Below are 23,492 nucleotides of genomic sequence, written 5' to 3'. Positions count from 1 at the left end.
GGGCGTTGCCATGGCGACGGCCCGAGGCCTGCCCGCGTTGCCATGGCGACGGGAGCGGGGCCCGGGGGATGGGGGAAGGGGGAAGAAGGGGGGGGGGGGCGCCCCTTGCCCTCCTCTTCCTCCCCTCCTCTTCCTCCCTTCCTCTCCGCCCTCCGGCCTCGCCACCGGGAGCTGGGCCCGGGGCTGCCGCCGGGTGGGGAAGGGAAGGGGGCACGGGGGGGGGGAGGGAAGAAGGGGGGGGGAAGATGGCGGAGGGAGGAGGGCTGGGGAGGGGCTGGGGCTGGGGCTGGGGGGGGGAGATGTCTTCCAGATGTGGGCTCCGCAGCGCCGGCTGGGCCCCAGGGGGAGGGCGGGGGGAGATGGGGGGCTAAAAGGGGCGGGGGGGGGATGGGGGGGGTGTGGGGTGAATGGGGGGGGAGTGAGGAGGAGGAGGAGGAGGAGGAGGAGGGATGGGGGGGGGAGGCAGGGCAGGGCCGGGAGGAGCGGAGGAGGAGGCAGGGAGCGAGTTTTTCCTGTCCCCGCAGCGCACCCTGAGTCACCGCAGCGGCCCGAGCCCCAGGAGCCCCCGCGCCCCCCGGCCCGGACATGAGGCCGCAGAGGGGAAGGTGAGGGGGGCACCCCCTGCCCCATGGGCACCCCCTGCCCCATGGGCACCCCCGCCATGGGGCACCCCTTAACCCGCCTCCGTGCCAGCAGTGCCCGGCGGAGCCCACGGCACGGGGTCGGGGCGCTGGGGGGCTCGGTGCGGGTGCCGGGGGGCTGGCGGCAGGCCTGCGGTGTCGGGGAGGGGGCTGGGGGCCGGCACGCTGCCCCCACGCTGCTGCTTTGGGGCTGGGACGGGCGCCTCGCGGTGTGACGTACCCCACAGGGCCTGCCCGAAGGGTTTGGGGGCAGTTGGGGGAGAAAACGGGGTGGCGCGAGCAGGTGGGGGCGTTGTAGGGTGAATAGAGAGAACTGGGGGGACCCAGTGGTGATTTGGGGCATGGGGAGCGGCTGCCGGGGTGCCCCGGCTGTGCCAAGGGCGGGCACGGGGCCGGGCAGCGCGATAGCAGGCTGGCACGCGGCGTGGGCGCTGCTGCAGGTGCCCGGCGGGGCTGGCGTGGTGCCGGGGCAGGATCCGGGAGGTTTTAGGGGCCGTGGGCCCCGGCGGATAGCCCAGGCGCTGTTTTTTTTTTCCCCCACCCCCCGTAACGCTTCTCCCTTTTCTCTTCCCCCAGGGGCTGACCGCGCGCTGAGATCTGCCCGGCCCCAGCCACCGCCATGGCCTCCCAGCCCCAGCCCCTGCACCCCCCCTTGCCCTGCGCCTCGGGGGGGGCAGGACTGGCGGCCGGCAGCCCCGAGAAAGGTGAGAGCCCCTCGGGCACCAGCCCAGCCCCTTACCCACACCCGCTCACACCTGGGTTGTGCTGCCCTCAGCCTGGAGCAGGGCATCTCTCGGGGCTGTAGGGTTTCTGTCAGCGCTTTAGGGCCTTTCTCGGGGCTGTAGGGTTTCTGTAACGTGCCGTCTCTCTCCGTGTCTCCCTCCCGCAGGCACCGCTCGCCCCAAACCTCCCATCCGGCCCAAGCCCCGCGTGCTGCCCAAGCCGTCCGTGCCCGCCAAGCCTCACCCGCCGCCGGCCCCGCGGCACCCTCGCCCCGAGCTGCCCTCGGCCGAGAAGATGAACCGCCTGGCGGGGCCCCAGCCCTACGGCGGGGGCAGCTCCGGGGGGGCCCTCAGGCGCCCCTCCTTCACCCTCAAGTCTCCCGAGACCCCCAACGGGAAGGGGCTCCCCTCCCCGCCGCCCTCGGCCCCCGAAGACCCGGGCGCGAGCCCCGCCGGCGAGGCGCCTGCGGCCCCCCCGACGCCTTCCCGCAAGGGCCCGGCTCCCTTTAAGGTGACCCCGGTGCCCGTGGCGGCCAAGCCGGAGCGCTTCCCGGGCACCACGGTGGAGGAGATCCTGGCCAAAATGGACAGCAAGGAGGGCCCGGGAAGCCCCGAGCGGGCCCGGCTCTCTCCCTTCTGCCCCGACGCCGCCTCTCCAAGCCGCTTCGGCTCCAAGCCCTTCGCCGCCGTCTTCAGGAGGCGCCCCGGCGGGGAGGCGGAGGGAGCCCCCCCCAGTGAAGCCCTGCAGCCCCCTCAGCACGCCGGGGGGGAGCCGGGGACGGGGGGCGAGAGGAGTTCAGTGGCTGAAATGAGGTGAGGGGTGCGGGGCCGCTCCCTGGGGCCGAGGGGCCGTGGGGCCGTGGGCTGGGGGCGGCGCCGCGCGCGATGGGAAGGGAATAACGGGGCTGGGAGGGAGCTGAGGTCTGGGCTCCGGCACGAGGCCGGGGTTCCTCCTAACCAACAGTGCCTTGAGCTGCCTTCGTGGGAAGGCTGGGTCACCCGCGACAGCCCCGGTGGTTTGTGGAAACCGCAGGAACAGGCTGGCCCGGTTAAGGAACCGTGCTCGCAGCCCTCTGCCGGCTGGGAGAGCTGCCAGCCCGCCCTGCCGCTGCCCGAGCAGGGCATTTCGGGGGCTCGCTGCCCCTGGGAAACACTCCCTTTTCTCCCTTTTTCCCACCCTCGTTGTTTTTTTTTTCCTGCTGGTCCACGCCGGGGCAGAGGCGCCGGATCTGTGGGACTCCTGGCTGCGGGACGGGCTGGTGGCGAGCCAGCCCTTGGCCGTGCTCCCGCAAGCCGGGCACCTCTGGGAGCAGGGCAGGGGCTATTTTCATCCAGAGTGTGAGAAACTCGCTCTGCGAAGGATGAAAAACTTCCCAGCGAGGGCTTTGCAGCCCGTTCTGCCCCCTCCCTTCTGCAATCAGCCCCCTGACTGAACCCAGCAGGGAATGAGGGGTGGCTGCAGCTCGCCCCGCGGGGATGGGTTGGGGCCGGTGGGGCTGGTGGTGGCAGAGGAGAGCGGGGTGCCCGTGGCATTCACCCACCCTCCCGTCTCCCCGCAGCAGCGGCTCCTCCCCAGCCGGCCTGAGCTGTGCCGGGGACCCCCGCCGACTCTGGAGGCCGCCGTCCCCCCCTGACGTGAGTTCTCGCCGCCCCCTCCTGTGCCGCGGCTGCTCCGCTCCTGGGCTCTCTCCTTTGGGGCTCTCCTGTCTCCTCCGGGGCTCCCTCTCTGCGGGGTGCGTGTCTCTCCTTCCTCCTTTCTGGTGCTCAGCCCCCTCCCTCCCTCCATCCCTCCCTCCCCGCATCCCTCGGGGGAAGGGGGGTTCCCCCCTGCTCCCCCCTGTGCTCGGGGTGCCAGGCTCCTGGGGCGGGCTCGGCAGGTGCCAGCCCCGCCGCGGTGCCGAGGTGGGGACGAGGAGCAGCCGTGAGTCACCAGCCAGGATTTTGGGTGGTGGCGGGGACACCGAGCGGCGTGCCGGGGCCAGGGGGGAGGAGAAGGAACCCTGCTGGCCACAGGCAGGGCCGGGCCCTCGGTGCCAGGGCGGTGCTGGCGTGCCCCGGGGGGTGCGGGTTGGGGCTGGGGGCGTTTCTGTTTCCTCTCGCTTCGGGTCTTCCTCTCCGTGTCTCTCTGCACGCCTCTGGCGGGGGGCTGGGGCAGGGGCAGGGGCTCTGGGGGGGCTCTGGGTGCTGCCTGGCCCTGCCCACGGGGCACGGAGCGGGGCCGGGGCCCACGGGGAGCAGCCGAGGCTGAGTCAGGCAGGAAGCGGCCCCGGAGCTGGCAGGAAGCGTGGGCGCCTCCTGCCCCGGGATTTGGAGGGGACGGGGTTTTGGGAACGGGGCGAGATGCCTGGGGGGTTCCTCCTGAGTGACTGTGCCCCCTCCCCGTGCCCCCCACCCCGTTCTTTCTGCAGCTCTCCTCTCTCCAGCTGGGCACCCCCGGACCCCCCGGCTCCCCGAGACCCCCCTCCTGCCCGCCTCCAGCCCCGGGCGCCCCTTTCCAGCCCGCCGAGCCCTCCGCCTTGGCCCCCGGCTCTCCCGAAGCCCCCCCGGAGCTGCTGCCCCCCGGCTCCCCCACCCTGGCCCCCGGCTCCCCCAGTTCCCCCGCTCAGCCCCCGGCCCAGGATCTCCCCGCTGCCTCCATCCAGGCTCCGGGCGCCCCGGCCGAAGCCCAGCCCGCTGCCTCCCGCTCCCCCGGCTCCCCGCACACCCCCAGTGAAGGGTCCCCCGCCACCTCCAGCCCCCCAACACCGGGCACCCCCCAGCTGCCCCCCCGAGCCACCTACCCCCCCGGCTCCCCCGAGGCTGCCGCCGAGCCCCCGTCCCCCCCCAGCCCCTCCCCAGAGCCCCCTTCCAGAGCCTCTCGTCCCCCGGGCTCCCCGGAGGGACCCGATGACTCCCCTACATCCCCGCGGTCCCCCGAGGGTCCCGATTTCAGCCTTCCTCCCCCCAGCAGGGACTCGGGGCTCCGACGTTGCTCCGAGGGGGTCCTGCGGCCCCCCCCCAGCGAAGGGCAGGGCATGGGGGAGCTGGGGGGCTCGCTGAGCACCCTGCCCCAGCCCGGGGAGCCGGCGGCGCAGCGCTCGCTGGGCAGCGAGTCCAGCTGGAGCCTCTCGCACTCCTTCGAGTGGACGTTCCCCTCCCGGGGGGGCAGGGGGCTGCCGTCCCCCCCCAGCTCCCCTATCCGGGAGGCGGCCGACTCGGGGCTCTCCGAAGAGGACAACGGGTCGGATGGGGAGGCTGCGGGCTCCCGAGGGGACGGTGGGTCCCACGGGGCTGGCGGCTGGCTGGAGGAGGGGGATCCGTGCCCGGGGGGGCCCGTAGCCAAGCTGGAGGCTGAGGGCTCGGCAGAGGAAGAGGAGGAGGAGGAGGAGGAGGAGGAGGCAGAGTGGAACAGCACCGTGCTGCACGTCACAGAGCCCGAGCAGGACCCCGCTGAGCCCCAGCCCCCTGTGGAGGCCACCCGGGCGGATGCAGCCTCTCCGGAGGCCGAATCCTGCTGGGAGCCGGGGTCAGCAGGCGGCTCTGCCTCCAACCTGCAGGGCCCCGGCGGGCCGGGCCGGGAGGAAGGCTCCTCCAGGGCTCCCGACACCCACCCCGACCCGGGCTGGCTGACCGAGCTGCTGGCATCGCCGGGGGCTCAGGCAGCGGGACGCGGCTCAGCGCAGGCCGACGGCTCGGAGGTGAGGACTCAAGGGAAGGAGGCGAGGCAGCAAGGGTTAAAACCCGGCTGCGTGCTTCTGCTTTTTTTTTTTTTTCTTCTTTTTTTTTTTTTTTTCCCTGCGTCGGAGCCGTCCAACGGGTTGGGTGGAGGCTGAGCGGGGAGAGCCGGGGTGGGGCCGGGCGCCGGGAGCCCCGCCGCGTGCGCCGGCACGGAGAGCCATGGCCGAGCCGGGCACCGCGGCCGTGCTGCGCAGGCTGCTGGCCAACCTGCGGCTGCGCGACGAGCTGGGGAGGGCTCAGAGCACGCGGGGCTCAGAGGAGCCCTGGGTGGGTGCAGCGGCTGCGGGTGGTGGGCGCTGGGCTCGCTCCGGGAGGGGTGCTGAGGGTGGCCGCTCACCCCCCGCGGTGTTTCTCTGACGCTCTCTCTGCTTTTCTGGCTCCCTTTCCCCCAGGACCTGCTGGGCTGGTCGCGGAAGGACCTGTGCAGCGAATTCGGCATCGGGAGGTCCCAGCGGGCTGCTGCTTTTGACTGGAGCCACGAGGCTGTGGCCAGAGACAGGGACTGGCCCGGCGAGGTGGGGACCAAATCCAGCTGGGACACCGGGCACAGCGTGGGGGACGTGGAGCGGCAGGACAGGGCCTTCGGCGCCGCCGAGAGGGACTGGAGCAGCAGTTACAAAGGGACAGAGCTGCTGGGGGACGCGGGGCTGGGCTGCGGCACCTGGCCCAAACCCCACGGCCTGGGGGAAAGCTGCCTGCAGGACCAAGATTTTGGCAAAGCCAGCTGGGGCACCGGCTACGGCTTGGACGGTGCCGGCGGCAGAGAGGAGGCGAGCTCTGGGAAGACCGAGTGGAGCAGGAGCTACGGCGTGGGCCAGCAGGAGGACAAAGAGCTGAGCTCCAGGCAGCCCAGCTGGGCTGGCAGGTACGGCTCTGGGGACCTGGAGAGCCCAGCCGGGGAGCTCGCACCCGTGTGGGCCGGCGAGTACGGCACCGGCGACGCCGAGATGAAGGACAGGGAGCTGGGCGCAGACTGGGCCAGCAAATACAGCAGCAGGGACGCTGAGAGCAAGGACGAGGACTTGACGCTGGGCTGGGCTGGCAGATCCAGCACCGGGGACGCCGGCAGCCTGGAGAAGGAGTTTTGCCCCAGCAGGTCGGCCTGGGACAGCAAATACAGCACCCAAGACATGGAGAGCCAGGACAGGGAGTTCAGCCCCAGCAGGCCCGCCTGGTCTGGCGAATACAGCACCCAAGACATGGAGAGCCAGGACAGGGAGTTTAGCCCCAGCAGGCCGGCTGAAGGCAGCGACTACAGCACGAGGGCCATGGAGAGCCAGGACAGGGAGTTCAGCCCCAGCAGGCCCGCCTGGGACAGCGAGTACAGCAGCAGGGCCATGGAGAGCCAGGACAGGGAGTTCAGCCCCAGCAGGCCGGCTGAAGGCAGCGGCTACGGCGCCGGAGAGGAGGAGACCCAGGAGAGGGAGTTCAGCCCCAGCAGGCCGGCCTGGGACGATGAGTACAGCAGCAGGGCCATGGAGAGCCAGGACAGGGAGTTCGGCCCCGGCAGGCCAGTGTGGGCCAGCGAGTTTGGCTCCGTGGCCAGCAGGAAGGAAGAATTCGGCCCCAGCCGGCTGAGCTGGGCTGGAGAACGCGGCACAGCCCAGACAGAAGCGGGCAGTGCCTTTGGGGTCAGAACAGAAGAGCTGCCCGGCTCCTCTGCCCCCGGGCACCCGGCCCCGGAGCCGGGCTGGGGCAGCAGCGAGCAGCAGGAGAGCGGCGCCGTGGGCTGGATGGAGGAGCTGTGCCGCGGGGCAGCTGAGCACCGTAACCAGTTCGGTGCCATTGGGATGGAGCAGGGGCCTGACCCCGCCAGCACTACAGAAGGAGGCCCCATGTCCTGGAGCGCCGAAATGAGCCCTGGGGACCTGCAGGAGCGCGGGGAGCCCCCGGGAGGCTGGCACGGCGACCTCCCCTCGGCTCCTACCGCTGGTACCAGTGATGGTGGACCGGGACAGATGGCCTGGGATGAGGACGGGGCAGCCCCGGGCAGCTCCGCACAGCCCCAGGAGGATGAGGAGGAGGAGGAGGAAGCAGGCTGGAGGCAGCCCCAGGAGGCAGGCGGATGGAGCACGGAGCTGAGCGAGGCTGAGGCCAGGCGCCAGGAGTGGGCCAGCGCCTTCGACGCCCGCTGCGCCGCACGCAGCCGGGATTTCGGTGCCGGGGAGCCGAGCCCAGGAGACCACGGGGCTTCGGCACCAGGGTAAGGAGGGAGCTGGCGGGGGGGGGATTTGGAGGATCTGGCAGAGTTTAGCTCCGTGCCCTCATGTGGCCAAGCTGAGGGAACCTCGCGGCCTCATCTCAGCCAGGCTGAAGGCGAGGATCGGGAGGATCCTCTGGGGATCACTGTCCCTTCTCCACCACATTCCTGGGGCTGTTTTGCCAGGCAGGAGGGCTGTGAGCGGCCCCCATCCTCCTCCTCCTGCCCCTTGGTCACCTTTGCCTGGGACTGTGAGAGCGCTGGGGGGGTCTGACCCCTTTCTCTGCACCCCTGCCCCCATAAAACCCGGTGGGGAGCAATGACCTGAGTCCCCTGCGAGTCGGGGACCCTCCTTGCCTTCCTCCTTGCAGCTGGGGGAACTGCAGGCTCTCCTCTCGTCTCCCCCAGCAGGACCCCCATGGACGCCCACCTCTCGGACCCCAGCCCACCCTTGGGTGCCGATGCTGAGCCCACGGGGCCGAGCTCCCAGCCCCCAGCCTCAGAGCCCCCCCGGGATGAGGATGAGGATGAGGCCGAGCCCAGCCCCACAGAAGACAGAGACGTGGCTGCAGCCCCCCTGCTGCCGGAGGCTGGCGGTGGGAACCCCCCAGAAGCGGGGAGCCAGGAGGAGACCCCCTGGGAGCACCCGGATGGGAAGAGACCGCAGAGCAGCGAGGAAAAACCCGCTCAGCCCGAGGGACCCGCGGAGCTCTCCGGGCAGGAATTCACCTTTTTGGAGGTGAGTGGGTGGGGGGAAGCTGCTGACCCCCCCCTCGTGGCAGCCCCGATCCCAATGCGCTGCAGGCACCGGGCTGCCCTGCGCTGTAGGGTCACTGCTGCCCTGGGGGGCCATGAAGCCCCATGGGATGGATGGGGGGGCTGTTGGGGCCCTGGGACCCCCCGTGCTGGGCGCTGACCTTCCCCCCATGGGTTGTGCAGGACACGGAGGTCCTGGACAGCACAGTGTACCGCAGCAAAGCCAGCCTGGGCCGCAAGCGGAGGCACCGGGCGCCCGCCCTCCGCCCCGGGGCCACCTCCGAGGGGGACAGCTGGATCTTCCAGGACTCCACAGGTCAGATCCCTGCGGCTGGGGACGGCGGGGCAGGGACATTGGGGTGCTGTGGCCTTGGCAAAGGCACCTCACGGCCGTGCTGTCCCCACAGAGCCCCGTCCAGCCCGTGCGGCCGCGTCCTCCGACGAGGAGGCAGCAGAGGAGCCCAAGAGCCGGCGGGTGCGAGCGTCCCCGTCGGGAAAAGGCGTCAAGGTGCCGCTCTTCCCCGGCCTCAACACGTCTGCCCTCAAGGTACGGGCCTGGCAGGACCCCAGGGACGTGTCCCCGCCGGGAGGAGGGGACCCGATCCCTCCATGGAGGCAGCGTGTGGATATTGGGGTGGCTGGGGAGGGAAAAGGGTGCGACGGGGGGCCCTGGGGGCGGCGGGGAGCACCCCTCTGACTGCACCCCTCATGCCCAGGCCAAGCTGAGGGGCCGAAACCGCTCTGCTGAGGAGGGGGCGCTGCCAGCAGACAGCAAGGCAGCCCCCCCAAAGGACCCCCACGTGCAGCGCTCCAAGTCCTGCAAGATCCCCGGCCTGGGGGGGAAGCCCCTGGCGCTGCCCCCCAAGCCGGACAAGTCCTCAGGGTGAGTGCCGGGGGTCCTGGGGGGGAAAGGGGTGTGAAATCCCCCTGTGGGTGTGATGGGGACCTGTGGGGTGCGGGGTGGACGTGCCAAGGTGCCTGTGGGGCCGTGCTGGCGTCCCACGGCCCCGAGGAACCCGGTGCCCCGGGCTGGTGTTTCTGCTGCTGGCAGCCGGCCTCGGGGCTGGAGCTGGAGCGGGGAGGGAGGCTTGCTGGGACCGGCATTCCCAAGGCCCCGTTGCCTGGGAGAGTTGAGCTGCTCCACCCTAAACAGTGCTTGGGACGAAGCCCTTAAAGCCACAGCTTGGAGGCTGCCTCCGCAGCTGGCCGCAGCCCGGCTCCCTGCCTGCCCAGCCCCTCTGGCAGCAGGACCGGGTCCCCCCAGGGCTTTGGGAGAAGCCCCCAGGGCTTTGGGCACGTTTCGGGGGGATTTTGGTGATGCAGCTCCATCCTCCCAGGTCGGACGGCTCCCCGCCACACTGGCTGCAAGCGCTGAAGCTGAAGAAGAAGAAATCATGAGCTGATCCCACGGGGTGAGTACCGGCACGGCACGGGGGTGACACCGCAGGGACGGCTGGGATGAGGGCCAGAGGGGACATCCCTCCGGCTCCGGGTCCCCCCAGGGGCTGGGGCTCCCTGCCTGCCTCCTGACCGTGTCTCCCCCCTCCCCGTGTCTCTTTTTTAGGCTCGCTCTCCTGCCAGCGTGGCCCCCGGGAGGCTCCCGGCCAGCTCCCCCCGGAGCAGCTCGCCCCCTCCCCGAGGCAGGACACACACACACACATCTATGCACTTTGTATGATGCTCGCAGGGTCCCTCCCCACTCACCTCCCGCCCCCCTCCGAGGCCCGAGGGACTCCCCGGGGGTCTCTCTTCCTCTGCCCACCCCCTCAGCCCCCCACATTTCCCGGGGGCTGGGGGCGGCGGTGGAAACCCACAAGCCCTGTTCCCTCCCCGTCACCCTCCTACCACCCTCCAGACCAAGAGCAGCAGGTCATTATTTTGGTGCCACTTTTCAGGACAATAAAACTTTGTTGGTTGGTTCTTGGGGTGTCCTTCCTTCTTTTGAGGGCTCCCTGGGGCTCGGGGAAGGGGGTGTCCCTGTCCCCATGCTGCGGGGACAGCCACCAGGAGGAGCTCTCTGCCCTCTCATGCCTGCAGCCGGCATGGGGAGCTCAGCGCCGTGCGGGGGGGGGGGTGCCTGGGGACACCTCCACTGTCCCCAAGTCCCTGCAGCCTGCCTGGAGGGACAGTCCTGGCCCCAAACCTTCCTGAGAAACCCAGGAACCCAGCCTCCGTCTGTGAGTCCAGCCGCAATCCCAGCCGAGCTGCTTGTGCCTGTGTTCCTGCTGGGATTTCTTTCCCTGTGCAATCCCAGGGAAGACTGAAAGAGTTTGAGTCTCCCCGGGCACCTTCTCCTGCAAAATGCAATCCCTGCTCCCCTTCCAGAGCTGGCTGTGCCCCGGGCCCTGTCCCCTCCCCGCCATGAGGAACCCCAAGCAGTTTCTTCCCGGCAGAGCCTAGCGGAAAGGGGGAGAGACAGATGGAGAGATGGAGCCAAGGAGCTGTTGCTTCCCTGGTAGGATATGAGTAACTCCAAGCGACTTCGGAGGAAGTCACCAAATCCCGTGCCGGGGTACAGTCCAGCTCTGCTCTTCCTGGCACGCCGTTTGGGTACGTGGGGAGCTCGGCCCCATGGCAGCGCTGAGTGCCCCCCTGGAGCTGCACAGGGCACTGCCAGCCTGGCTCCGGGGCCCTCTGCCACACACATGCAAGGTTTTTGTGCGGGCTGGGACAAACATCACATGGGGACAGCACCCTGGTCCGAGCCAGAGGGAGGTTTTTGGGTACTGGGTGGCTATTAATGGGTTCTACGTTCCCACGGGTGCCCAGACCCACGGCATGCCTTGGGACAGCTTTCAGCTGTTAGCAGAGCTGAGGTCTCCTCGCCCCTGGTGCCGCTGAGCCCTCGGCTTTATCAGGGGCTTGGGGCCGGCAGATGCTCCGGCTCCTGCTGAATTGCAGAGGAATCTCAGCTGCTTATCTCTGATTGCATCCAGTTGTCGCTGCCCCCTCTGAGCCTCCCCGTGCTGCCACAGGGATGTGGGATTTGCTCCAGCACTTCAGCTCCGGCTACGGAGCCTCGCGAATTAGGGGGACTAAGAGCAAGGTTACCTGATGGGCTCGCAGATGGGGCTGCAGGCGTCTGAGCCCAGCACCCAGCAGGAGAAAACCATTCCTCACACAGCCCCTCACCGTGGGCTCAGCTCCTCCTGCTTCCCCTTCCCCCCGAGGCCCCTCTGCACATTCCTGCTGTCCCCCGGTGGGACAGAGGGAGCAGCGGGGGCACTGCTCAGCCCCCTCCCTCCCCATCCACTGCTTTTTGGCCAGGCATCGCCTTCGCCAGGCTGCAAAGGGTTACCTGTTCTCCTGCGCTACCCACAGAAGACAAAAATAGTGGGGATTGTTATTAATAGTGATCTTCATTACCCGGGCTGGAACATCTCCCTTTGTAGCAGTTTCTGGCAATACCAAGGGTCTAATTAGCATTTTTTTTATTTCCCTCTTTTATTCAATTCATTAGCTGTCTTAAGTAACGGCTTCATCAGTCTTGGGGTTTTGTGTGGTTCTGTCTCCTCTTCTTTTTTTTAAAAAAAAAAAAAACAAAAAAAACTTGCAATATGAAGTTAGCAGCCCTCACATTTAGGCATTGCATTTTAACAGCTTTTTCTCTAATTTTTCCACGAAATGCTGACCTTTGCAGCTCCTTACAGGGTTAACGTTTGGCTCTCCCAGTTGACCCTGTCCCAGGTAATCAGAATATTTTATTATTCATCACCCCCCTCCCAAGCCTGGCGAAGCCCCCCATTTGTTCTCACGGGGCTGAGAGCTGCTTCAGATTTGGGGCTTCTCCTCCCCCAGCCTTATTTCGGAGCCCCCTTAGGGCTGCCCTGTATTTCAGCAACCCAATTACCTCGCCACCAGCTCTTTTTTTTTTGGTTTTAACACTGGTTTGAGGGGCCGGCCGTGCTGGCAGGGGGGTGGTGGTGTCACTGCTGTGCCTGGCTCGGCGTCCGCGCTGCTGCTGTCCCCAGCGTGCCTTCGCTTCGCTCTGAATCCCTCCGACTGGTGATTTATCGATTTTTAATGGCAAAAGGCACCTCTCGTCTCCGTGCTGCGGGCAGCCGAGCCCCGTGCTTGTGTCAGCCTCTGCAGAGGCTCATGGCTTTATCAGGCTGCGTTTTGCAAACACTCAGCTTGTCAAAGGGCTCTGCCCAAAGCCGCAGCTGCGAGAGCTGAGCCTCGGTGGGACAGCGTCCTGCGCCTCAGCCCTGCTCCCTCCAGCGTTTCTGGGTTTGGAGGTGATTTCTCATCAAGGCAGGGCTGCTTTCTGCTCCTTCGCCTTACAAAAATAGTCAGCACAGGATCAACACACAGTGAGGTCCCTGGGGGCTCTGTGTTACACCGTACTGATGCAGAAGATGCCTTAAAATGTTCCTTCGCTAACCCAAGCGGCCACTTCCCCCCTCCAGATTTTGGCTAAATGCATAAATGGCTCCCGCAGCACTCAGAAGAGGGCCCAGGCAGTTTGGGATGCCAAATGTAAAACCCCAAGTGCCAAACGCCCGCTGTGAGGTCCCAGCTGCGAAGCCCCAAGCTGCAAAATGCCCAAACCCTGGGGTGCGACACCCCAGCTGCCGAAGGCGCCCTCTGAGATGTGAAATCCAATTCCCACGTCCCTGGGGGGTGCCTGCCCGTGCCCCCCCCCAGGAGCTGGTTCTCCGTGTCCCTGCACCCAGCCTGGGTGCTGGGGTGGCCGCGGTGGGGGGCAGCGGGGTTATCTCGCGGGCTGACGCTTTGACACTTGGGTGAGAGCCTGGTAAAACCCCTCGGAGGGGGCCGGGGCAGCCAGATGGGAGGTGTGTGTGTGTGGGGAGGGGAGCTGTGAAATTTCCCACGGGGGCTCCCCATCCTGTCCCGTCCCACTGAGGAGGAGGAGGAGGAGGAGGAGGAGGGCGGAGGGCGGGTAGGAAGGGGAGGTAACGAGGTGGGATTCGTCGGGCTGGGCTCAGAGGGCCGGAGGAGGTCGGTGCTGAGCCCAGGGCGCCGGGGATGAGCTGAGCTGAGCCCGGCAGCATGGAGGAGCTGGCAGAGAGCTATGCCTACGGGGACAACGAGACGGAGTGCGAGTATGAGGAGTGGGGCCCCTCGCTGTCCCTGCTGCCCACCATCTACCTGCTGGTCTTCCTGCTGGGCACGGCGGGCAACGGGCTGGTCCTCTGGACCATCTTCAAGGGCGGCCGCGAGCGGCGGCGCTCCGCCGACACCTTCATTGCCAACCTGGCCGCCGCCGACCTCACCTTCGTGGCCACCCTGCCGCTGTGGGCCGCCTACGCCTGGCTGGGCTACCACTGGCCCTTCGGCACGGCCGCCTGCAAGGTGAGCAGCTACCTGGTCTTCGTCAACATGTACGCCAGCGTCTTCTGCCTGACGGGGCTGAGCTTCGACCGCTACCTGGCCATCGTGCGGCCCCTGGCCACGGCCAAGCTGCGCTCGCGGGTCAGCGGGCTGCTGGCCACCGTGGCCCTGTGGGTGCTGGCCGCCCTGCTGGCCCTGCCCGCCCTGGTGCTGCGGCGGGCGGCGGCGCTGGGGGGGGACGCCAAGGTGACCTGCTACATGGACTACGGGGACCTGGCCGCGCCGGGCACCGAGAGCGCCTGGGAGGTGGGGTTGGGGCTGTCGTCCACCGCCCTGGGCTTCGTGGCCCCCTTCGCCATCATGCTGACCTGCTACTTCTTCATCGCCCGCACCGTGGCCAGCCACTTTCGTCGGGAGCGGGCCGAGGGGCCCCGCAAGCGCAAGCGCCTGCTGACCATCATCGCCGTGCTGGTGGCCGCCTTCGGGGGCTGCTGGCTGCCCTTCCACCTGGTCAAGACCCTCTACGTCCTGATGGACCTGGAGGTGCTGCCCTGGTCCTGCGGCCTCCACGCCTTCCTCAACAACCTCCACCCCTACTGCACCGGCATCGCCTACATCAACAGCTGCCTCAACCCCTTCCTCTACGCCTTCTTCGACCCTCGCTTCAGACGGGCCTGCGCCGCCCTCCTCTGCTGCCGCCCCCCTGGCCCTGGGGCCGAGCGCTCGGGCAGCTTCTCCTCGGGGCACAGCCACCCCCCGGGGGGCAAAGCGGGGCCGCCCGGGGGGGGCAAGCTGGACCCCGCCACCCAGGAGACGCTCTTCCGCGCCTGAGCCCCCCCATCCCGACCCCAGCACCCCCCCTGAGCTGGTCTCCTCGGGGAGAGGCCCCTGTGTTTTTTTTGGGGGACCCCCCCCTCCTGTTTTCTCAGCGCCCCAGAGCCTGGCTTGCTTTGGGGAGCCTCTGCTTGTGGGATACTTTTGTGGGGGGGGGGGGGATACCAAAGCATGGGTGGGTGGGTTGGGCAGGGGCAGCGGCCGCGAGATTTGTGACAAATAAATGAGTTTTGGTTACAAAAATAAAGGAGCGGAGTATGCGAGTCCCTCTGGGGTGATGGAGGGGGTGTGGGGGGGGCTGCATGGGTTGGGGGGGGATTTGTTGTGTGTGTGTGTGCCCCCTCCCACGCCCCCCACATTTTGGGTGCACACCGTGCATCCCCACACGCTTTGGGAAGTGCAAAAATTCCCACCCCTGAGCGCTGCTTTGCTGCATCGCAGCACGTTGAGACCGGAGTGAAAACCAGAAAAAGAACTTCCCCCCCCAAAAAAAAAAGTAAAAAAATCCTCTGGTGCATGGGGTGGGAGCTCAGCCCGCCCCAGTGGGAGGCTCTGATTGCATCAGGCAGCTGTCCCCTTCTCCCAAATCCCCGTTTGAGGTTTTTATCCTCCTTATCTCAGGCCAGATACACCCTGAGTGGTTCCCCCCTGGGGCCGTGGATGCCATCAAGCAGCCGGGGGCTGCTGCCTGCGCCCCAGGCCAGCACCGAGGGCACCCCTGTGGTGTGGGCTCAGGGCCAGTTTGGGGCTGGACGGCGTTTTGGGGACCCCATCCCCTTCCCCATCCTCCCGTGGCGCCAGCAGGACAATGGCCTGTGCTAGCCGGGGATTTTGATGACCCACCAAAACGCTCTTCTCCCGTTTCCATCTCCAGCCCCAGCCGCTTCCTGAGGCTTCGCTCTAAATAAATCTTCCCCCTATTTGCTATTTACATCCTTCATTTACTCGCGATTAACTATCCTGTCTCCTTGGCCTTTGTTCCCACTTGGAAAGGATGCGGGATCATTACTTGGTTCCTCGCGGAGCTTCCCGTTGTTTCGAGGGGGGGAGGAGGGCTGGGGCGACCTTGCTGCCTGCTCTGTCCTCGTTTTGGGACCAGCTGAGCCTCACTCATCACCCCTCAGGGACAGCCCTTTGTCTCGATGCAGTAAATCAGGAAGGTGGCCAGGGAGGAGACTTGGTTTGGGTAACAGCAAAGGGGGTGCAGCCGTGGAGGTGAGCCTACTGGGGCTCTTTGCACCCTGGCTGGGGCTTTTTTGGGGTTTCCCCATGGTTTCTGGCTTGGGCTAAGAGCCAGGGTGTTGGGATGCTGGAAATGCTGCATCCGAGACCATGGCCCAAAGGGAAATTTGGGGTGTGTAGAGTCAAGGTGCCCTGCTGGAAAACGCAAGGAAAAGAGCTCCTGGCTCCTGCTTATCCACTCGGCCCCCCTCTCCATCCTCCTGGCCACCACCCCTAAATAAGCTGGCCCCGAAGGGGGGCAGAGGAAGCCCCGATTTGTGTTTTTTTTTAGGAGCCCAGGCACGGGCAGCTTCCTCCCAGGCACGGATATAGGCACGGGGCACCTCGCCAGTGGTGGCGGGAGCTGCAGACTTTCTATCCGGCTGCTGGAGATTTCCCTTTTCCCTCGGAGGAGGGAAATGCTGAGCCGAGGAGTCTCAGGGGGGAAATGCAGGGACACTTCAGAAAAACAAGGCCGGAGAGAGGGGGGGAAGGGGCAGCGGGTCCGGACCAACGGTCGGAAGGAGATAAGGAAGGTGTTGCCTTCCTGCGGCAGCGCGGGGGGAAAGGCGGCTGCGGAAAGATGAGGAGGGAAGATAGAGGGGATGGAGGGGGGTGGGGAGCCCTGCCGAATCCCCGCCACGGCCGGGAGCATCCTCGGAAAAAAAATAATGGGGAACTGGGGGTGAATTTGGGTGCGATGGGATCCTTGAGGAGCGACGCCGTGCCTTGCTGCGGGGCCTGGCTGGCTGCAGGGCTCCAGCGTGGCGTGGATGGCCCCGGTGGGGACACGGGCACAGTGGGGACGTGGCACTGGGACAAGGGCAGTCTGCACAGGGAGATGGGGGCGGTGGAGAAGCCAGCACGGATGGGGATAGGACCCTCAGGAGCCTCCCAGCCCAGGATGGGAGGCTCAGCCCCCAGCTCCCAGCTCCCAGCTCCCAGCTCTGCGTCCCACCGGAGGTGCAAAAATAATGTCACGGCGTGCCGAGCCCGGCTGATGTCCCCAGGTGTCCCGTGAGGCCAGCTTGCCTTTGAAGTCACCTCCTTGTTTACACTTTCACGCTTTCCTCCCCAAAGCAAACGGTGGCAGGGAGGGGACCCCACGTCACCCTCAGTCCCTGCTGGAGGGGCTGCGGTGCCGTGGCGAGGTGGGGCACGGCCCCAATTCGTGCTGGGAACACCTGAATTTGTCCAAACTTGGCTTACTCATTGGGCAGAGGAGGTTTCGCCAGACCTCGCAGCTCAGAAATAACTGAGAAAATAATTATGGGGTGAGAAACGTCTGCCTTCCTCTGCTCAGCCCCCAGGGAGAGGGCAAGGGGGGAGATTTCAGTCCTTCGCTGCCCTGTTGTGTCCCCAGCACATGAGTCCCTGGGCTACCCACCCAAAATCTGTCCCCGTGGTGAGCAGTGAGCCCTGGGCCCTTCACCAGGTGGTGTGTGTTAGGAGGAGAGAGAGCTTCAGGAGTTGGTGGAAAGCTCCGTGGACCTTGGAAAGGCAGAGTTTAGGCGATAAATAATGAGGGGATGGGCTTAAAGGGGTTAAAATGGCTTGAAATGGAAGGAGACTTTTTTTTTTTTCATGTTTCCAGCAGCCCCTGTGCCTTCAGCCAGCTGAGGGGTGAAAGGCTTGGAGGGTCCGGCTGGCCCCACAGCTCCTGGGGAGGGCAGGAGATGGAGGGAGGGAGGACGAGGAGGGAAAGAGGGGTTGGAGACGGGTGGGTGGAATGAAAACGGGGGTGCTGGGGCGAGGCTTGGATGTCCCCAGGGCCACGCGTGCCGGCAGGACACGACACAGCTGCTGCCCGACCTCTGGGCCCCAGCCCGTAGGAGCAGCCCCCGGCCGCCCCGGGGAGCCGGGTGACACCGCAGTGACCCGGCCGCCAGCAGCTGGGCCCCGCCGCGCCGGGAGGTGCTGCCGGAGGAATAACAGGAAGCTCAGGAGGGGAAAACACGGCTGATGCCTTCTGCAGGTTGTTTTCCACCTCCTTCCCGGCCGGTCCCGCGTGTCCCCGCCGCCACCACTGCATGCCCGTGGCCCTGGGACCGCACTCACGCGCCCCCCACCCCAGCCCCGAGACAGGCTGCACTGGTGTTCTTTATTGTTGAGGTTCAGCTCTGAAAAAGTGCTCACTGTTACAAAAGTACACGTTTATAAAATGTGCTCCGTACAAAGACCGGGTTGTGGGGTCGAACTTGGCGCTTCCCACTTCGCCTTCCCCAGCCAGCAGCGTTTGGTGTAGCATGGGGAAGGGGGAAAGAAAGGGGGAAAGGACGAAAGAGAGAGAGAGAAAGGAAGGAAGAGAAGGGAAGAGAAAAGAGAAGGGAAGAGAAGGGAAGAGAAGGGAAGAGAAGGGAAGGGAAGGGAAGGGAAGGGAAGGGAAGGGAAGGGAAGAGAAGAGAAGAGAAGAGAAGAGAAGAGAAGAGAAGAGAAGAGAAGAGAAGAGAAGAGAAGAGAAGAGAAGAGAAGAGAAGAGAAGAGAAGAGAAGAGAAGAGAAGAGAAGAGAAGAGAAGAGAAGAGAAGAAAGGAAAGGAAAGGAAAGGAAAGGAAAGGAAAGGAAAGGAAAGGAAAGGAAAGGAAAGGAAAGGAAAGGAAAGGAAAGGAAAGGAAAGGAAAGGAAAGGAAAGGAAAGGAAAGGAAAGGAAAGGAAAGGAAAGGAAAGGAAAGGAAAAAGAAAAGAGGATGAGGGTATGGCTGAGGGAAGGAGAGGACAACAGGAGGGCAGGGTGGCTGCCTCCACGCCTGGGTGCTCCCCAGCTCGCTGCAGGACTGGCCGTGGCTGTGGTGTGGGGGCACATGGCGTGGGGCTGGCACCCTCAGGCAGGTCCCTGCCCTCCCCATGCAGGGCAGCGAAGCGTGAGGGAAGGCCCTTTTGCTTCAGAAAGGCAGAAAATTGGTCTGGATGAATTCAGGGATGCTGGGGAGCTTTGAATTCGCACTTTCTCCTCCGTCACCCAATAACAGGGTCAGAAACTGCTGGGGAAAACACATATTTGGTCCTTGGTATCCAGAGGCTGTTTTGGTGGGGCAGGGGCAGACACCAAAAAGAAAAAAGAGACCCCCCCAGTGCCTCTATCCCCGGAGGCAACATCGCTGGGCTCTGCTCTCCTGCGGGCCTGGGGGGCTCTGCCACGGGGCCCGCAGTGATTTGCACCCAGCCTTCTGCCCTCACGCTGCTACCAGCCCCGGGAGAGACTCGGTGCTGGGGGTGGAGTCATCAAGCCAGCACATTGCCTTATTTTTCCCCGTTTTTCTTTTTTTTTTTTTTCTTTTTTTTTCTTTTTTTTTTTTTTTTTTTGGTTGGTTGATTTGTTTCTAAACTGTGCATCTACACTCCAGCTACAGGCATGGAAACACGGTAAGAAAATAAAACAACTCACGGGAGGCCCCTCCTCGGGATGCATCCGGCAGGCAAGCAGCCCCAGGGAAGGGGCAATGGGGGGGGGGGGGCTTTCCCCAAGCAAAACCCACCCCGGGAGGCCGAGGATGGGAGCAAATGCTTCTTGGCAGCAAAGTGCTATGTGGCCACAGGGGTTTTACAGCTGGGGTGGAGGCGGTAGTCCTCGGCCCTGCATGCTGCAGGAACGGCCACAAAGACGGTGGAAAACGCACGTGGGAGCAGCGGCCACCCTGGCTGGGCAGAGGGGCTGTTGGCTTTATTTTTTTCTTCCTTTTTTTTTTTTATTCCTTTGGAGTTCCTTCTGCCTCCTAATGACGAGATCAGGACGGGTTCCCCAAGCCATCTGGCACCTGGAATGGCCCCGAACCTGTGCAAAACTTCGGAGGAGGAGGGAAAGGAGCAAAAAGGTGGCTGGTGAACGCCGTGCCCGGGAGCTGCTCGTGGGGCTTCGACTCTTGTCCCAGCGCCAGGAACGATGGCCCTGGGGCTGTCTGTGAGTCCGAGCGGCAGCCAGGGTCACCAGCGAGGCGCAGGTCTGTCCCCCAGCGGGCGGTGGCACTGAGCCGGGTGGCAGTGCCATGTCCTGGGCTTGGCCCCCACGTTTTGGCAAGGTCGCAGAGCACGGGCAGGGTTCAGGGAGCTGGAGGCTGCCGGGCTCTTGCTCCACCGGTGCTGTTTACGGGGTGAAAGTGAGGATTTCCATGTTTTTCCCCCCAAGGCAGTGGGTGTGGGCATCCCTCAAGGCACACGCTGCTTTCGGGGGGTCTCTCTCCCAAATGGAGGTCCCTTTCCCCCCCAGCTGCAGCCCCTGCTCCATCTCCCACTGACTGGCACCGCGTGGAGGCTCCTGGCCCCGGGACCCCCCCATGAGCCCCCTGTGCCACCACCTCCACCGGCCCCAGGACCTGGGGGGGGCTCCAAACTCCGCTGGGGTTCATGGCAGTGGTATTGGTGTTGGTCCTGGGGTGAAAATTCCCCATTTCTGGGCAAAAGAAGAGGGGAACCGTCCCCCGGTCTCCCCAGGACGGCCAGGCACGGGGGGGGACAGCGGGAGGGGACAAGGACAAGGCACAGTCCGGTGTCCCCACCAGGCGGTGGGGGCCGGGGTGGGGAGCGGGGGAGGCTGGGGGTGGCTGGGGGCAACGGGGGTGAGCCCCGCGTCCCAGCCTCCCCGGCCGTACCTAAACCTCCTCGTCCTCGCTGGCTTTGCTCCAGCGGTGGCAACAGTTGGCCGTGATGCCCAGCAGGAAGTTGGTGGCCACCGAGGCGATGGAGACCACGAAGCCCACGAAGGCGATGAAGAGATAGTCGTCCAGGGTCAGGGTGAGGTGGCAGGCCTTGAAGCTCTCCTCCGTCAGGGAGAAGAGGGGGACCCCTTTCACCTCCAGGGGGGCCTGGCACTTGGCCAGCTGTGAATCTGGCAAGGGGAGCGGCGTCAGGATGCCGCAAATTTGGGGTTGGGGGATAGGAGGGGACGCGGTGGGGAACAGGGGGCCGCCTTACCTGAGGCGCAGAGCTGGATGCGGCTCTTCAGCCATTTGAGGAAGGGCTCCATGGCGCAGCCGCACACCCAGGGGTTGCCGCCGATGCGCAGGGTCACCAGCCCCGTCAGCCCCTCCAGGGCATCGAGGCTGAGCGCCGACAGCCCCCCGTAGCTGAGGTCCAGCTCCCGCAGCTGCGCCAGCCCCCGGAACGCCTTGGGGTGCACCTTGCACAGCCAGGGGTTGTGGCTCAGGTCGAGGCGCAGCAGCTCGCTGGCCTCCAGGAACATGTCGGCCGTCACCAGGCTGAAGTTGTTGTAGCTCAGGTCCAGGTGGGTGAGGCGCCGGGCGCCGAGGAACAGCCTGGTGGGCAGGGTCTCCAGCGAGTTGTTGCGGAGGTCGAGGACGCGCAGCTGGGCGTAGCAGGCCAGGTAGCCCAGCGGGATGCTGGCGATGTGGTTGTGGGCCAGGCTGAGGTTGCCGGTGTCCAGCGGCAGCTCGGCGGGCACCGAGAAGAGCCGCTGCCCGCTGCAGTCCACCGCCTGCCCGCGGCACGTGCACAGCACCGGGCAGCCCGCCCCGGCGCCCGCCGCCGCCACCACCGCCACCACCGCCGCCACCACCCAGGGGCCCAGCAGCATGGCGGGCCGGCGGCCAGCCCCCGGGCCCATCTCAGAGCCCGGCGAGTGCCATGCCGCGGGGAACGGGGCGGCCAGCCGGCCTCAGCGCGGGGACAGCCCGCCGGCCACACCGCAGCGGCATCCTCTGCCCGTCACAGCCCGGCGGGGACCATGCTTGGGGGGGCGGTGTCACCCCTCTGCTCACACTGAGGGCTGCTGGCGGTGGCTGAGGAAGATTTGGGGAGCGGAGGTGGGCTCCGAGCTAGCCAAGCAGTGCTTGGGGTGTCCCGGAGACATTCGGGGGGCTCAGCGAGTCCCCCCCCAGCACAGGGCTGCCGTCAGGCCGTTCTCAGCCGCCTGTGGAGAAGAGGGGTGAGAGAAACCCAAGCTAGCGGTACGCCCTGCTGAGGGGGGGCTGTGGCTCACGGGGTATCCACGCCACCCCCAGCCCTCGCCGTGCCTCCGCCAGCAGAGCACAAAGAGGGCCCTGAGCCCACCGGCTGGGCTCGGCTCATCCTGGCAGGCGGTGGGCAGAGCCAGGGGCGTAGCAGCCGCCGCCGTCAGCTCTGCCCGTGGCCGGGGACACCCTCCTGGCCTGGCCCCCGCAGAGAGAACCTCATCCCCACGCCCGGCCCTCCCTCCGCCACAGCATCCCTCGCCCAGGCGGCCCCGCTGCCTGGCCATCTTTGCTCCTTCCTCCCTCGCCCCGTGCCCTCCCCACATCTCCATCTTTTCCCCACCTCAGCCGGTTTTTGCCGGGGGAATTGCCGCCCCAGCCGCCCCCCAGCCCTTCCCTGCCATGGTTGCCAATCCCTCCGGTGGCGCCGGGGGGACGTGGGGGTCCCCGGGATACTCACGCTGCCCGGGGGACGAAGCAGGGCTCGGCTCCCCGCCGCCGCGAGGCCTGGGTGGCCAGGCAGGGGTCCTCGGGTGGCCACCAAGTTGGGCAAGTGGCTCCTGCAGCCGCAGCCAGGGCTGCTGCCGAGCCTGGCAATCGGAGCAGGTCTTTCCCCACCTCCTTCCTCCCCTCCTCCTCCTCGTCCTCCCTTGTCTCTCTCTTTCTCTGTCTCTCGTTTTTTTTTTTTTTTTTTCCCTTTTTTTTTTTTTTTTCCTTGAGGGCCAGATACTGACGTTTCGGTGTCTCTTAGCAACTGCCTCCACATCTCTGAGCAACAGGAGAGCGGGATGTGGAGCCGCCAGAGCGATGGAGATGGTGGAGGAGAGCAATGCCCCCGCTCCGGGGACACCCCACCCGGGGGGACGGAGCGGGACGAGGGGCAGCGGGTGGCATCCTGCCACCCACGGGGGGCTCGGCTGCTCCCCAGCCCACCGGCTGCCCTCAGCACACCCCCTGGCCCCAGAGAGCACCCCTGTGGGATGGGGTGAAGCAGGGTTTGCCGGGCTCTGCAAACAGAAACCGAATACGTGTCAGCAGGAGGGGAAAACGAGGTGCTCCAGAGCTAAGCCAGGAGCGACTGCACCCAGCTGAAATGTTGGCTTGGTTTTATTTCTTTTCCCTTTTTATTTATTTATTTATTTATTTATTTATTTTGTATTTATTTGTTTGCAGACCTGGGAAACGCCTCGAGCCACAGCTGGTTGTTTTTGCTCCACGTGAAGCAATCATTTCTGGTTCTCCGCTCATTTCATACGGGGAGGGGGCAAAGCCATCTTTAGTGCCCACCCCCCCCCCCCCTTGCAGCTGGCTTCTTTAAATGCAAATGAAGCTTTTGGAACAAAAGGCTGCTCTGGCAACACTGGAAACATTGCGATAACACGGGCATGACATTTGGGAAAGGAGGCACTTTCAAAACCGAGCCTGCCTGTATTCCCTTCCCTTTCTTTTCCAGCCTTCTCCCGCTGTTTTGGCGGAGTTGCCTCCATCCCAGCGGAAAACGCCAGCCCGATCGACCCAGTTTTTTCCCTATTTCGGCCTGGTGGCATCTCCCAGATGCTGGGGGCTCTTTGTTCCCCGTGGGACAGCTCCTCCTAGCCACGGCAGCCCGCAGCCAGACGGCGCGTGGCCGCGGCTGCCTCTCCCCGGGGTGGGTATTAATTGGTGCTGCTCGTCGCCCAGGGTCCCAGCGGGCTTCAAGAGGAGCTCCAGGAACCAAATACACCCAGACGTCCCTGGAGCCAGATGCAGCTCAGCCAGACACGTAATTAGAGATAAGACCCATGCCTGGCTGCAAATCTCTTCCAGAGGATCTATTAGTACACCATTTATGGCTGCATTTGCAGCAAATAAATGAGCAAATAAGCCCCACCAGGGCTCATTTCTAATGGCTCTCAAGGCCAAGCGTCAGAGCTTGGCTTGTGGCCGCCCTCACCAACCATCTCCCTCCCCAAATGAAGGGGTGTTAGCAGCCCAGCAGCCTGCTGGAGACGTCATGAAGGTGCTGTGGACTACCGAGATGGTTATGAGCACCCCCGAAGGAGATGCAAACTGCTCTCCTGGAGCTGGGGGTCGATGTGCTCACCTCCTCCCTCTCTTCTGGGGCTGGGAAACACCTGGGGCTGCCCTCCTGCTCTTTACCAGCTCACCCACAGGTGGCCAGAGCACCTCTGCGATGTCCAGCCCCATAAAAAGAGCATTTCTGG

At 65.6% G+C, this 23,492-nt stretch overlaps 3 protein-coding genes across 6 annotated transcripts; 2 read left to right on the top strand and 1 right to left on the bottom strand.

Moving 5' to 3' along the window:
* The first annotated feature begins 136 nt into the window (after positions 1-136).
* Positions 137-9,956, top strand: LOC311429425 (uncharacterized protein). 4 transcript variants are annotated; one of them, XM_084540507.1, is made up of 13 exons: positions 137-193; positions 525-605; positions 1,218-1,345; positions 1,531-2,176; positions 2,923-2,998; positions 3,772-5,040; positions 5,473-7,283; positions 7,689-8,019; positions 8,220-8,352; positions 8,444-8,583; positions 8,753-8,919; positions 9,374-9,448; positions 9,601-9,956. In XM_084540507.1, the coding sequence occupies exons 3-12, from the start codon at positions 1,261-1,263 to the stop codon at positions 9,432-9,434; spliced, it is 4,719 nt and encodes a 1,572-aa protein (XP_084396633.1). In that variant the 5' UTR covers positions 137-193; positions 525-605; positions 1,218-1,260; the 3' UTR covers positions 9,435-9,448; positions 9,601-9,956. The 4 variants fall into 4 exon arrangements, with proteins under 4 accessions (XP_084396633.1, XP_084396635.1, XP_084396634.1 ...); XM_084540509.1 differs by lacking the exon at positions 137-193 and having other exon boundaries at positions 473-605; positions 2,926-2,998; XM_084540508.1 differs by lacking the exon at positions 137-193 and having other exon boundaries at positions 473-605; positions 7,692-8,019.
* A 3,010-nt stretch (positions 9,957-12,966) lies between these two features.
* On the top strand, positions 12,967-14,412 carry LOC311429426 (apelin receptor-like). The gene has a single exon (XM_084540510.1). It carries the CDS (start codon positions 13,050-13,052, stop codon positions 14,160-14,162), a length of 1,113 nt encoding a protein of 370 aa, XP_084396636.1. The 5' UTR covers positions 12,967-13,049; the 3' UTR covers positions 14,163-14,412.
* A 3,061-nt stretch (positions 14,413-17,473) lies between these two features.
* On the bottom strand, positions 17,474-21,913 carry LOC311429427 (leucine-rich repeat-containing protein 55-like). Its single transcript, XM_084540511.1, has 4 exons — positions 21,749-21,913; positions 20,294-21,248; positions 19,972-20,207; positions 17,474-19,462 (listed from the first exon to the last, which is right to left on the bottom strand). The coding sequence occupies exons 2-3, from the start codon at positions 20,940-20,942 to the stop codon at positions 19,972-19,974; spliced, it is 885 nt and encodes a 294-aa protein (XP_084396637.1). The 5' UTR covers positions 20,943-21,248; positions 21,749-21,913; the 3' UTR covers positions 17,474-19,462.
* Positions 21,914-23,492: the final 1,579 nt, after the last annotated feature.

Source organism: Aythya ferina (assembly GCF_964211825.1).
Source record: "Aythya ferina genome assembly, contig: HAP1_SCAFFOLD_1044, whole genome shotgun sequence".
NCBI classification, from domain to species: Eukaryota; Metazoa; Chordata; class Aves; order Anseriformes; family Anatidae; genus Aythya; species Aythya ferina.
Note: the sequence above shows the minus strand (reverse complement) of the source record. Positions and strands in the feature narration are given on the sequence as shown.